Source organism: Lepus europaeus, chromosome 14 (assembly GCF_033115175.1).
Source record: "Lepus europaeus isolate LE1 chromosome 14, mLepTim1.pri, whole genome shotgun sequence".
NCBI lineage: Eukaryota > Metazoa > Chordata > Mammalia > Lagomorpha > Leporidae > Lepus > Lepus europaeus.
Window position 1 is genome coordinate 91,424,614 of NC_084840.1, and position 12,597 is coordinate 91,437,210.

The following is a 12,597-nucleotide window of genomic DNA, read 5'->3' on the forward strand; positions in this document are numbered from 1 at the left end:
ATAAATTGGGGACCAATATCTCAGACAGCAAACTAGGAACCGCACTGAGTGATGTGGTTATTTCACTGCTAACCACAGAGCTTTGCAAATGCCAAATGGCAGAGGTCTGATCTGTGAGGTGGACAGAGTGTGCTCCATCAGGAAGACGCTGGCAAAATCTTTTTTTTTTTTTTTGACAGGTAGAGTGGACAGTGAGAGAGAGACAGAGAGAAAGGTCTTCCTTTGCCGTTGGTTCACCCCCCAATGGCTGCTGCGACTGGCGTGCTGTAGCCAGCACACCATGCTGTTCCGAAGCCAGGAGCCAGGTGCTTCTCCTGGTCTCCCATGCGGGTGCAGGGCCCAAGCACTTGGGCCATCCTCCACTGCACTTCTGGGCCACAGCAGAGAGCTGGACTGGAAGAGGAGCAACCAGGACAGAATCCGGCGCCCCAACCGGGACTAGAACCCGGGGTGCCGGCGTCACAGGCGGAGGATTAGCCTAGTGAGCTGCAGTACTGGCCTGGCAAAATCTTGAGAGACGGGCCACGTGGCTGGCCACGTGCATGCAGGGTGCTTTCTCTAAAGCCAGGGGCCCCGGAGCAGGGAGAGGAGCGCTCAGCCCGCCCCTCCTGAGATGTCCACTTTGTAGCTGGGATGCCCAGAGACTTCCGCAGGCAACTTTGTGATTCCAGGTGGTTTCCCAGGAATTGACACAAGGATTGTTTACTGTCAACTCAGAGAGAGCCTGGGCTTGAAAGGCGCAGGTGTGCCCAGGGTTGATCAGCTATGACAAACCTCTGCACCTGCACATCTGGACTGGACTCTCTCTGGTTCACTTTCCAGATTGCAAATTTTCTGGCCCCAAAGACTTGAAAATCCTTTTTTTTTTTTAAAAAAAAAACCAAGAAAGCATTTTTTTAATAGATGAAAGCACTGAAAAATTTTATGATTTTCATATGAACACTACGGCTCTAAGACTTGCCAACAATTGTGTAAGGGATGTGCATTTAAGAAGAAAACAGCAAAGTTACCAAGGCGGGGCGGGGATCTAAGTCCAGAACATACATTTTTTTAAGTTATGGTCGATGACAACCTTATTATAAAAACACCCCTCTACAGCACATTAAGAACTCAGAGGATTTAATATATGCCGATATTTACCGTCTAACTTGATACTGTGGTTGGAACTGGAATGGTTTCGTCCCCTGGAGATTTTTCCCATTCGTTGTTCTGCGGGAGCGGAACACACGTGAACGAGCGGACACGCGCGGGAGCGCGCACCTGTAGAACAGCTTCCCATCCTCTGCGCGCCAGTCTGCAAGTGCTGATCTTTTCATTTATCCTCAATTAACGTCTAAGGCATTAAGTGTCAATTGTAAAATAAAGAGAGCCTGCAGTTCGAAATATGCATTAAGGATGTATATTTTATTTCATAAGAAAATAAAACTGTGTACAAAATGGATCACCTCTGTCCGTCCCCGCTGCTGACCCTGACTTGTCTGGGTTTCCCTCCTTAGGGAGCGGGGAGCTCGGGGGCACTGCACTGTGTCGCGTCGCTGCAGAGCTGGATCACGCCCTGCCTCGCGGACGCCTGCAAAACCGCCCAGAGTCTGCCAGGGTCCTGGCAGCTGTGCTGGCGCGCCCAGTGCGAGAGCAGCTCCTCCTTCCGCCCCAGCGTCTGGGCGCACAGGACGCAGTGGAAGCCCGCGCGAGACCACAGTGGAACAGAGTGGGGCCCGGCACCCTCCGCGCCCCGAGGGTCTGCCTCCGGCTCGAGCGTCCCCTCCTTTCCCACGAGGGTCTCCGCCCCGAGCGGATGATGCGGGTAGAGCTGCCCGTTGAGTTTGGGACAGGCGCGCAGCTCTTCCCCGGCCAGCTCCATCCTCTGGGGCCCCGGCGTCCAGTCGGGAGTGGCCTGCTGTTTGGCCAGTTCTTCTCCGGCCCCTTTGCCTCCCGCCACGAGCTCTTCTTGGAGCCTGCCTTGAATTTCCTCTCCGTGAGCATAAAGTAAATGAAACTTTATGTCGGCGAAAGACTGGGCGGTGATCTGACAACGGCCGCACTTGATCTGCAGTCTGACTTCCTCCGCCTGGTTCAGAAGGAAGTCTTCTTCCAGGCCGGGCTTGCCCTCCCTGCAAAGGGCAGAAACGGTCCAGGTGAGAGCTCGCTGGAAAACACGGCTGGGAGGCACCAGCTCCCTGTGGTCACCCTGGCAATGGTGTCCTCACTGGCAAAGGTGACCGCCCCCCATCCCCACCCCCCAGCGGCAGCACCCGATGCAGCTTGGACGTTCTACGCAGAAGTCAACATCTAACTCCAGGAGAACAGGTAGGAAGTGAGATTGCTTTGGACAAACACAATAGAGAAAAGCACAGGAGGGAACCAGTGTTGTGGTGCAGCAGGCTGAGCTGCTGCCTGCAGTGCTGGCATCCCACAGGGGCGCCGGTTCAAGTCCCGGCTGCTCCACTTTAGATCCAGCTCCAGGCTAAGGCTCCTGCGACAGCAGCAGAAGAGGATGGCCCACATGCTTGGGCCCCTGCACCCACGGGGACGACCTGTGGCTCCTGGTGTCAGCCAAGCTCAGACCAGCCATTGCAGGCATTTAGGGAGTGAATCAGTGGATAGAAACGCACACACACTCTCTCTCTCTTGCTGTCTCTCCCTCTTCAATAAATACTGAAGTCTTTTTTTTTTTTTTTTTTAAGCACAGTAGTTTCAAAGAGAACAGAAGTGCTGAAGAAGAGGGAAAAACTATTGAAAAGCAGGCGAGGACCCCTTATGATCATCAAATGTGACAGAGGAAGCCCAAAAATAACACAGCAAGTATACCTTTTTTTTTTTTTTTTTTTTTTTTTGCTAAGAGCTATCTGGATATTGAGAACTTCATTCATGGGCCATTACAAAATGACCAAGGTAGAAATGAGCTTAGAAATGTAGATTTCCTGAATGGCGAGTCCTTGGCAGGGCCAGACCAAATGATTGCTCAGGCCTTCTATGGCCCACGGGCCCGATGCTGCCCGCCCGGTTTAGAGAAACTGGGAGCGCTGAAAGCCGCATCGCGCGGAGAACCTCGAGTGTGGGAAAAGGTTTAGCCCTCAGGTGCCGGTGACAAGCACCTCCAGGGAAGCTCCTGTCAGCCACCAGGGTGGCGATCGGATGCTCACAGCCCAGCCCGGGGGCCTCTCTGCCCACCCTGCTAGGAAGCGGAGCCTGCAAACAGCCACGGCCCAGGGAGAAGAGGGCCTGGCCTGGTGGGGCATACAGAGGGCAGCTATGGGCACCGGAGGTGCGGTCAGCGCAGTGGATCTGCTCTGAAACCCCTGTCACATGGTGGGCAGGGCACGTGAAGCTGTTTGGATGTAAATTCTGTGGATGCGATTGGGTGGGAGGGGGGAGGGAGATCACTTGTAAACCATTAGGAAATAGCCACAATAAGTTACAGCCTCATTTTCAGATGGAGGCATACTCCCCGTCACCCAACTGCTGCAGCACAATGTAAAGTATATTTGTTAAATATCTTATCTATTGTTATTAGAGAGAGTGGGGGTGGGAAGAGAGAGAGGAAGAGAGAGCACTTCCATCCATGGGTGCACTCCCCAAGTGCCCATAGGAGCTGGGACTTGGCCAGGCTGAAGCTAAGACCCAGAAACTCAAGCTGGGTCTTGCATGCAGGTGCAGGGACCTAATTTCCTGAGCCACCCACTGCGCCTCCCAGGGTCTGAATTGGCAGGAGGCTGGAACCAGGAGCCAGAACCAGACACTGAACCTGGGGCCTCTGACACAGGACGCAGGCGCGTTAACTGCTAGGCCACACGCTGTTCCCACACCTTAAAACGGCACTTATGCCCTGGCTTATGTGGGTAGAATAATTAAACATTACGAGCGGCCAGAGAGCAAAGAGGAGTGAGGTCATTCTTCACAGAGCCACAGGCATTAGGCAGCTACCTTACAAGATTCTCATCTTCTACAAACGCTTCTTCCCAAACCTCAGGTCTCACCCTCCCGCCCCAGCCAAAGCATCCTCCTCGCTCACCTGTCGGGCGATGCCGCCCTCCCGCATACGCTGGCGTCCCGGGCTCTGCTCTTGGCCGTCATCCCGGGCTGTGGCTCACTGGGGGCGGGCTCGGTGCTGATCACGACCCTGTGCACCTCCTTCAGGTGCCCCAAGTAGACCCGCACGTGGCCGAACACTTTGGCGCAAAACTCGCAGCACACGAGCTTCTTCGGACGGCTCTCGGCGTGCTGAAGCTTCATATGCGTGCTCAGGCTGCCCGCGCGGACGTAGGCCTTACGACACACGCGGCAGCTGTAGGGCCGTGCGTCCGCGTGCGTGCTCATGTGGTCGCGAAGGTGCTGTTTGAACTGGAAGTGGCGGCTGCACACGTGGCACCGGTGCCAAGGCTTCTTCAGGCCGCAGAAGCCATTGCGCAGCCCCGGGCCGGGCTTCGGGGAGGGGCCCCGGTCCTGCTTGCAGCCGAGACGTTTGGCAAGGGGGCCAAGGTCTTGCCCGAGGCTGCTGGGGGTCTGGGATGGCAGGAGGGCAACAGAAGCAGCCAGGGGGGCCAGGGTGGGCACGGCGAGGACAGGTTTGGGCATAATACTCCGGTATTTTTTCACAGCTCCGGGCTTCTGGTCTCTGGATTCCTGGGGGCTGTGCTTAACTCTCTCCTTGGCATCTCTGCACTTACTCACAGCGCCTTTGCGTCTCTTCCCCTGAAATGCCAGAACGTCGTCTGGTGCCTTTCGCTTTTTGGCTCTTCCCTTTGCTGCCCTGCCGTTCGGTCTGGTTTTGTGGTGGACGTCCGGTTTGGTGGCTGGACAGAAGGCTCTCTCACAAGGGCTCAGCCTGGATGCCTGGGGGCCAGGGGTCTTGCCGACTGCCATTTGGGCAGCTGCACCAGAGCCTTCTGGGATGGAGGCTGGCTGCTCACAGCTGGCCCCGGGCCTCGGGAAAGGACACTCTACAGGGCTGGCCTCCGAGACCAGTTTGAAGACCTCTGCTGTCCTCGCTCTTGAGATTGGCAGCTTGCCCCTGGGCACTGAGATCCACTGCACGGCACTGCCCAGCACGGCCGGCGCTGGACTGGCCACGGCTTTTGCAAGATCACCCGGCGCTTTGTGTTTGTCACTGGCGACGGCAGGAGCTTTGGCGGATGCCTTCCTGCTCGCAAAGTTTGTTTTCCTTGGGGTCTTGCGGAGGCCCTGCTCAGCAGAGGGCCCCGCTGGAGAGGAGAGGGCTGGGGTGCCAGGATGCTTGCTGGTCCCTGGAGGTCTGGAGTCGCCACGGCTGCCCCTACTGGTCGGCGTGGCTGCGCCGATGCTGCCGGCTGGGGCTTGGTGTGGTGAAGCCGCCTGCTCCGGTGGACTGGGCTGGTGTGGCAGCTCGGGGTTCTGGGCAGGTGGGGACGGCGACCTCTGAGGACAGGTCTGCGTCTTGCCCCAGGCGCCCTCAGGAAAGCTGGGGAGGGGCTTCCTGCTGGAGCCTTTGTTGCTCCCTGGGGACTGATACCGCGGGATGGGCAGCTTCAGGTTCCCAGGCAGCCTGGGTTTCTGCACTGGCTGAGCCGCAGCGACGTGGGGCAAGGCGACGAGCGAAAACGTCCCCTCTTGGCCAGCCACCTGCATCAGGGCGTAGTTCTGGGCGGGCAGCCCCAGCGGCCTGGTGGTGCCGGCCGGCCCCTGCCCCGCCTGATCTGAGAGCGCTGGCGGCTGGCACGGCAGCACCCGGGGCGGTAGGATGCGGGGCACAATTTTCGGGGCGATGGTCCTGAACTGCCTCTTGCTCTTCCATCCTTTCCCGCTGTGTGCAGGCCCAGAAGGGGTGCTGGATTCACCTGCAATGACGCAGACCGGTTACTGTGGGGGTGCGGGGTCCCCTTCCCGCCACTGGGAGTTCAGATCATGTCTGGTTTGTGCACCCTCCTAGGGTTCTCCTGTCTCTACGACCACTTCCCCTAACTACATGTTGATGGGCGTCTTTGCCACTAACTACCAAGCTCGCTGAAAGCTGGGTTCTGGTCCTGCTGCTGACCTGATTCCGACTCATCCCCACAAGCCGGGCAGCCCTGCCTCCTGCCCCGGCTCCCTGTGGCACACCCTGCTTTCCCTATTAAACCCAAGCTCCGGGAGTGCGGAAGGCAGGCGTGATTCATCTTGGTGGCTCTCATTGTGTCTCCTGCATGAACCAAATGTTTCTTGTAGCAGACTTGTTTGTCATTCAGTTTGGGGGTGGGGTGGGGGGGCACCATGTGACCCAGTGGCTGTGCGATCTGTCCTGCACCGCCACGGGATTTCCAGGCTGAATGTGCGCTTTGTGGCTGTTTCCCTGTGGGACTTGTGAATTTCTTCTCACACCTTTCAATCTGTTTACGTGAGCTTTTGCAATTAAATCGCCACTGTTTAAAAGGCTGATGTGACACCTTAAAAAAATGTTGAACGGAGAGACACAAAGTGATAAATAGAGATTTGGAGACAAAACAAAAAATACAGGAATCAAACAGAGAGCGCCTTCCAGGATACTAATTGGAACAATTCTAACTAATAGAATAACACCTCCTTCTCTCCAGATTTATTAGCCTGGCCCGAGACCAATTCCTACTGGCTTCGGAGAACAATTAGGGAAGCGGCTCCTTGCCCTGCTTCCAAGGGCTGAGCCGTATCTTTCGTTCCGAGGGCTCAGGGCGGCTCATCAGTAAGCGCCTCCTTCCACGGAGATCTCACCTCAGCTCATCATTGCTAGGCACCTAGGCTACCCTAGGGAGGGGCTTTGCTCCCACGAGCCCCCTCCTGAAACGTCTGGGGCCAGATGTGTGTTGGAACTCACACTTGTAAATTTCAGAAAGCCAGTAAGATGCATGCACACCTAATGTTAGGTGATACCCAACAGAATCTGCGAGGCACCCGTAATGGAGCCTCTTACCTCGCATGCAGCAACATTATGTGGGTATTTACAAGTGGGACAAATAAAAGGTCCTTACATAGTTTTATTTCAGTTCGGGTTTCTGCCTCTGAATGAGGCTGGTTCCCATGTTTTGATAACATTTTCTGTTTTCAGAAAATTTGGGTGCTGTGCTTAGGGACGGAAGAGCTGTCTGCTGGGGGCGGGCATCGTGCTACGGAAGGTGAAGTTGCCTCCTGCAGAGCTGGCACCCCGTTACTGGAGTGCTGGCTTGAGTCGGATCTAGCTTCCGCTCCAGCGCCCTGCTGATGTGCCTGGGAAAGCGGAGGAAGATGGCCCAGGAGTTTGGGCCCCTGCCACACACGTGGGAGGCCAGGATGGAGTTCCGAGCTCCTGGCTTTGGGCTGACCCAGCCCTGGGCCCGGGCTGTTGTGGCTATTTGGGGAGTGAACCAGCCAACAGAAGATCTCTCTCTCTGTCTTCCTCTCTTTGTATCAATCTTCTTTCGAATCAATCAATCTTAAAAAAAAAAAAAAAGAGAGAGAGAGAGAGAGAGAACTATTTGTTTTTGGATACCAGGAATACAAATCTAGTGAAACTGACAAAAACTTAAATCAACCTTGATTTCAATGCCTACAGCTGGTAAACTCTTGCAGGAGGCTGATTCTTTCAGCAACACTAACAGTTCCTATATAAGTAAGTGGCATAGCAGGACGAGCTGAAACACCGCTCGCCAACCAGTCTTGGAAAGCCATCAGTGCTCGGTGATTTGGGGAATCCTTCCACGAAGTGGCTCGCCTGAGGGGAGGACACAGAGGCACTGGTGCTGTGGGCTGGGGAAGGCAGGGAGGGGTAATGGGGTAATCCTGGCTCCTGCTGTCTTCCCTCTTCATTCTTCTACCAGGGAGCTCAGGGGTAAACGCACTGGTCAGCAGCGTCCCAGGAGTCACCTCGTGGGACCGCAGCGCGTGCTTCTTCCTGCTGGGTAGCTTGAACTATTTCCGGTCTGCCCTTAGGGCTGGAACCTGCAACAGTTTTTCGCTGTTCAGCCACTGTCTGATCTCTTTTGGAGGAAGAACTGAAGTGAGTTGTTAACAGAGCCATCGGGTCAGGGTGAGGAGAATTTGCAGAATTAACCTAAAATCAATGATTAGCTTTTGGTCACCTATTAGCTAATCAGGTTACTAATAAGGGCTTTGCATGGCATGAGGAAAGGCGAGAAAAGACACTGGGGGCATTCTAGTGTCTTTTTAAGTTTTTAAAAAAGATGTATTTATTTGATAGAATGACACAGAGAGGGAGACACACCGCGTGCACACACACACACACACACGATCTTCTATCTGCTAGTTCACTCCCCAGATGGCCGCAACAGCCGGGGCTAGGCCAGGTGAGAACTCCATCTGGGTCTCCCATGTGGGTAGCAGGGACCCAGGTACTTGGGCCATCCTCCACTGCTTCCCAGGCACGTTAGCAGGAAGCTGGAATGGAAACAGAGCAGCCCCGACTTGACCTGTTGCTCCTGTATGGGATGTGGGTACTGCAATGCTGGCCCCCATTTCTAGCTCTCAGTATTTACTGAGCGGAAAAAAAAAAAAAAAAAAAAAAAAAAAAAAACCAAACAAACCACACGGCGAGAAGAGCCAGGGCTACAGCTGTCTTTAATCAGTCACAACCCCTCCTGAAACATGCGGCAGGCCATGTGCCACAGCTCACTCGACAGCTCACACGTGATGGCCCCGTGCCCTTCCACTCCTCAGAGGAAGAGCCAGAGCCCTTGTGGTGACCTGCAATCAATGGCCGTGGGCCACTGGGCTCCGGGGGACGTGGGACTTGGTTCCCTAACTCACCGCCTGCCAGTCGCGGGAGCCTCTTTGCTGTTCTTTAAACGTGCCAGGCACACGCCTCCGCAGAGCTCTGTGCCGGCTGCTCTCAGGGCCCAGAACACCCTTCCCACACTAACTCCCCAGCTCTTGCGGGAATCTTCCCGGGAGCGCCTCTCCGACCACTTCACTGAAACCCCAGCCCCCTTGCGAACCAGCACCCTGCTCCCTCTTCCTGCTTTAGCTTCCTCTGCGATGTCTAACGCACACACTGATGGTCTGTTTTCCCGTGCTGGACTGCATTTGCCTGTTTTCAGGGCCTGGGAACACAGTCCAGGGCGTGGCAGGGATTCGGTTAGTATTGGCTGAGTTTGTTAGGTGGTGAGAAAACGATCCAGAAGGTAGCTAGTGTATGCATGGGGAACTTTCTAGAGTGATCACAAAGGAGACCATACAGTGACTAAATCGTTCACAAGTTTGAAAATTCAGAAACAAACAGAGGGGGTATCCCTGAACCTCGCCCCTCTGTGGCAGGGTAAGCCAAGGAGCTGGCGCCAGTGATGGAACCCTTGAGGAGAGAGGGCACGGGCCAAGCACTAAGAGGACAGTAAATCGTGCCACTGGGGAACAGACAGCAATGCGGGCACGGGCGCGCTGCGAAGGAGAAAGTGCTGCAAGGATGGGGTGGCCATCCAAGGAGGGCGGAGTAGGAGGATCCCAGCAAGGACAGCCAGGAGCATCGGCAGATGGGAACGGCAGACCTCGGAGGCGGGCAGTGGCAGAAGCAACGGCGTCAGAAGACCCCCTGAAGCCATCGGCGGGGCTTTGGATTACCCAGTGCCAGAGAGCACGGTGCAGAGGGAGCCGCCCTGCCCGGACACGACAGCCTGACCGCTCAGCTCCCCCCAAGCTCCCCGCAGGGTGGACAAGTGGATGCTGGGGCAGAAATCCCTATCAGCAATCACCTGCTGCCTCCCATCCACAGGGGAGACCCGGATGGAGCTCCTGGCTCCTGGCTTCAGCCTGGCCCAGGCCTGGCTGTTGCAGCCATCTGGGAATTGAACCAGCAGATGGAAGATCTCTTCTTTCTCTCTCTTTCTCTCTCTCTCTCTCTTTCCCTCTCTTGGTCACTCTGCCTTTCAAATAAATAAAATAAACTTACAAAAAAAATCACACAGCAGCAGTCTCAATCTGGTCACAAAGACCGGGGGGCACAGAGCTGTGACTTTACTGGGTAACCGGAACCTACTGACGCCGGTCTGCCTCCTGGGGAACTGCATACACAGGGCAAAAGTCACTGGTAAGGGGGTACTCTCCAAGATGTGAGAGTCACCAGACACCATCCCTTGGATTAGAAGAGGACTTGGCCATCCTCTGCTGCTTTCCCAGGTGCATTAGCAGGGAGCTGGATTGGAAGTGGAGCAGCCAGGACCCCAACCTGTGCCGGTGTGTAACAGTTGGTGGCTTAACCCACTGTGCCCCAGTGACGGCCCCCACTAAGTCAGTTTTTAAAAGCTGCATCTTCGGGGGATGTTTGTGATGAGGATTTGTCTAATGACAGTGTGGAAACAGACACACGGAGGGTGGCTCATGTCTGTTGTTTTCCTTGATGACTTTAATGCCAGGACTTGCCAACAATGAGGGATGCTATCCTGTGACCAACAGGCCATGCGCGACTGCCTCCCGAAGCCAGGCACCAAGTACCACAGAGCTCATTACCTCCCAAGGCCAAGTGCGGAGCAGTCACGTCTTGACGACAGCAGCAACCTGCAAGGGAGGTCAGCTGATTAAAAAAATATATATATAAAAAGTTGGGGCCGGCGCTGTGGCGCAGTGGGTTAAAGCCCTGGCCTGAAGTGCCAGCATCCCATATGGGCACCAGTTCTAGTCCCGGCTGCTCCTCTTCCAATCCAGCTCTCTGCTATGGCCTGGGAAAGCAGTAGAAGATGGCCCAAGTGCTTGGGCCCCTGCACCCATGTGGGAGACCTGGAAGAAGCTCCTGGCTCCTGGATTCAGATTAGCGCAGCTCTGGCCGTTGCGGCCATCTGGGGAGTGAACCAGCGGATGGAAGACCTCTCTCTACCTTTCTCTAACTCTGTCTTTCAAATAAATAAAATAATCTATATATATATATATAGTCATTTAAATGACAGGGGACCTTAGCGAAGCTGGCGGTGCCAGTGCAGCTTTTAAAACCCTCAAATACTAAGGTAAGTATGACTTCTTGGCACCCCACCTGCCCCAAGTGGTTTGTTCTACTATGCGTCTCCAAGGCCCTTTGCAAACAGTGTGATCTAAAAACTCTCTCTTGCACTTACTTAATTACAGATCTTATAGAACTGGGCCCTAAATAATGAGAGCTAGAAGTTTCCACTGACATTCGTAATTTCTGAAAATCCTGCAAAATTGCCCATAACAGAGTTAAAGAGACTCGGAGGACTTGCAGGTTTTAAACGTGGACTTTTATGAACTGGAAACCAAACCAAACCAAACAAAGGCCGACGGCTCCGCAAAGCTCGCTTTGCTAAGTTACTCAGCGAGGACTCGTCCGTTTAGGACTTTAGACGTGGCTGTTCGTACTGTGGTGAGCACATTAGGATAACTACGTTGAGAGAGTGACGCTTCCAGTGGGCGAGGAACCGATCTCGCCGCAGGTTAAAAGGAAACCAGGCGGCGCTCCGTCCTTCAATGGGCTAGGACTTGGGCCCGGCCTTTTAGTTGAAGCCTCACCCGAACCATGCGAATACGGACGGTTATTTAATAGATCAGGAAGAACGTGGCTTCTGGGTGCCGCTCTGGTTTTCATTGTGCTGAACTCCCACAAACCCCAATTTCAGTTTCCCTCGTGGGCATCTCTGTTCTCCCTCCCACGAGCTGGAGGCTTTTCCAAGGTGGTGAAAACAAACGGGGTCAAACGCAGGAGCGGCCAGGGAGGGAAGGAATGCCTTGTAACACAAGGGGTCCCAGCGTCCTTGGGCTACAAGGACCGTCAACACATGTAGCCAACGTCTACCTTCTCCCCGAGCCACAGAGCGGGATCTGCAGCGAGTCCGGGGCGGGGACAAGCCGCTGAGTGGGGATGGCTGCACGTGCCCTCTCAGGTGTGTGGGCAATGGGCTCGCGCGTTCTGCTTGTGAGGCCTCAGGATGGCAAACAGCACTTCCAGGGCACACGTCTGCGGCACCAAGGACCTGCCAGGCTCAACACGTCTCGCACCCGAATTCCAGGAAAGGAGAGACAGTACGGGATCTTGCAGCCTGGGTCCGGCTCTGCCCATTCTCCGAGGCACGCCTGTCCTGCTCAGCTGAACTGTGCTCTTGGCCAAGCCCCCTCCCTCCCGCAACGCCAGCAGCGACCTACGGGCCCCCTCCTCCCACCACAGGCCCTGCAGAGTCAGCTTTCAAACGGGAAAGGGAACCCTCAACTGTCTGAGCGGCGAGATTCTTTCTCAATACGGTTCCTTAAACATCGTCCCGCTGAGAAGAACATTCTCTGGGCAGAAAACCTCACATCCCCACACTAGCCTGAGTGGGGGGTTACTGTTAGGTCTGATTTACAGTCCGAGCTTTCAAAGCTGGCCACAACAGCGCCAGAACTCACATCCTGCCTGTCCGTGGCCCCTCTCGCCTCTGCACGCTGACTGCGAGTCAGAATGGGTGGCTGTGGCCGCTGTGACCGTCCCCCGCAGCGGGGTTTCAACTCCTGGCTCTGTCCAGGATTTGTGGCTTCAGCAAGTTACTCTCTGTGCCTAAATGTCGCCACCTGGGAACTGGGCACAACGGATTCTAACTACCTAGGCCACAGCAGGGTTCCATGGGAAGACACCCAGGAGGTGTCGGACGCCCAGCAGATCTGTCTCCCGCTTTCTCTCCCAGTGAGTGTGAGGGTCCCGAGCCA

General features: G+C 55.2%; 1 protein-coding gene across 7 annotated transcripts in view; it reads right to left on the reverse strand.

The window, feature by feature from the left end:
- Positions 1–1,398: 1,398 nt before the first annotated feature.
- The window catches only part of ZNF438 (zinc finger protein 438), a 156,278-nt gene continuing 145,079 nt past the window's right edge, over positions 1,399–12,597 (reverse strand). For 5 of the 7 annotated variants that reach the window (XM_062211123.1, XM_062211124.1, XM_062211126.1 and 2 more), the window contains 3 exons: positions 10,420–10,467; positions 4,013–5,813; positions 1,399–2,111 (listed from right to left, as the gene is read on the reverse strand). In XM_062211123.1, the coding sequence (XP_062067107.1) occupies positions 1,493–2,111; positions 4,013–5,813; positions 10,420–10,467 (2,468 nt within the window). In that variant the 3' untranslated portion in view covers positions 1,399–1,492. The remainder of the gene's footprint in view (positions 2,112–4,012; positions 5,814–10,419; positions 10,468–12,597) is intronic. The other 2 variants (XM_062211129.1, XM_062211128.1) reach the window with 1 other exon arrangement.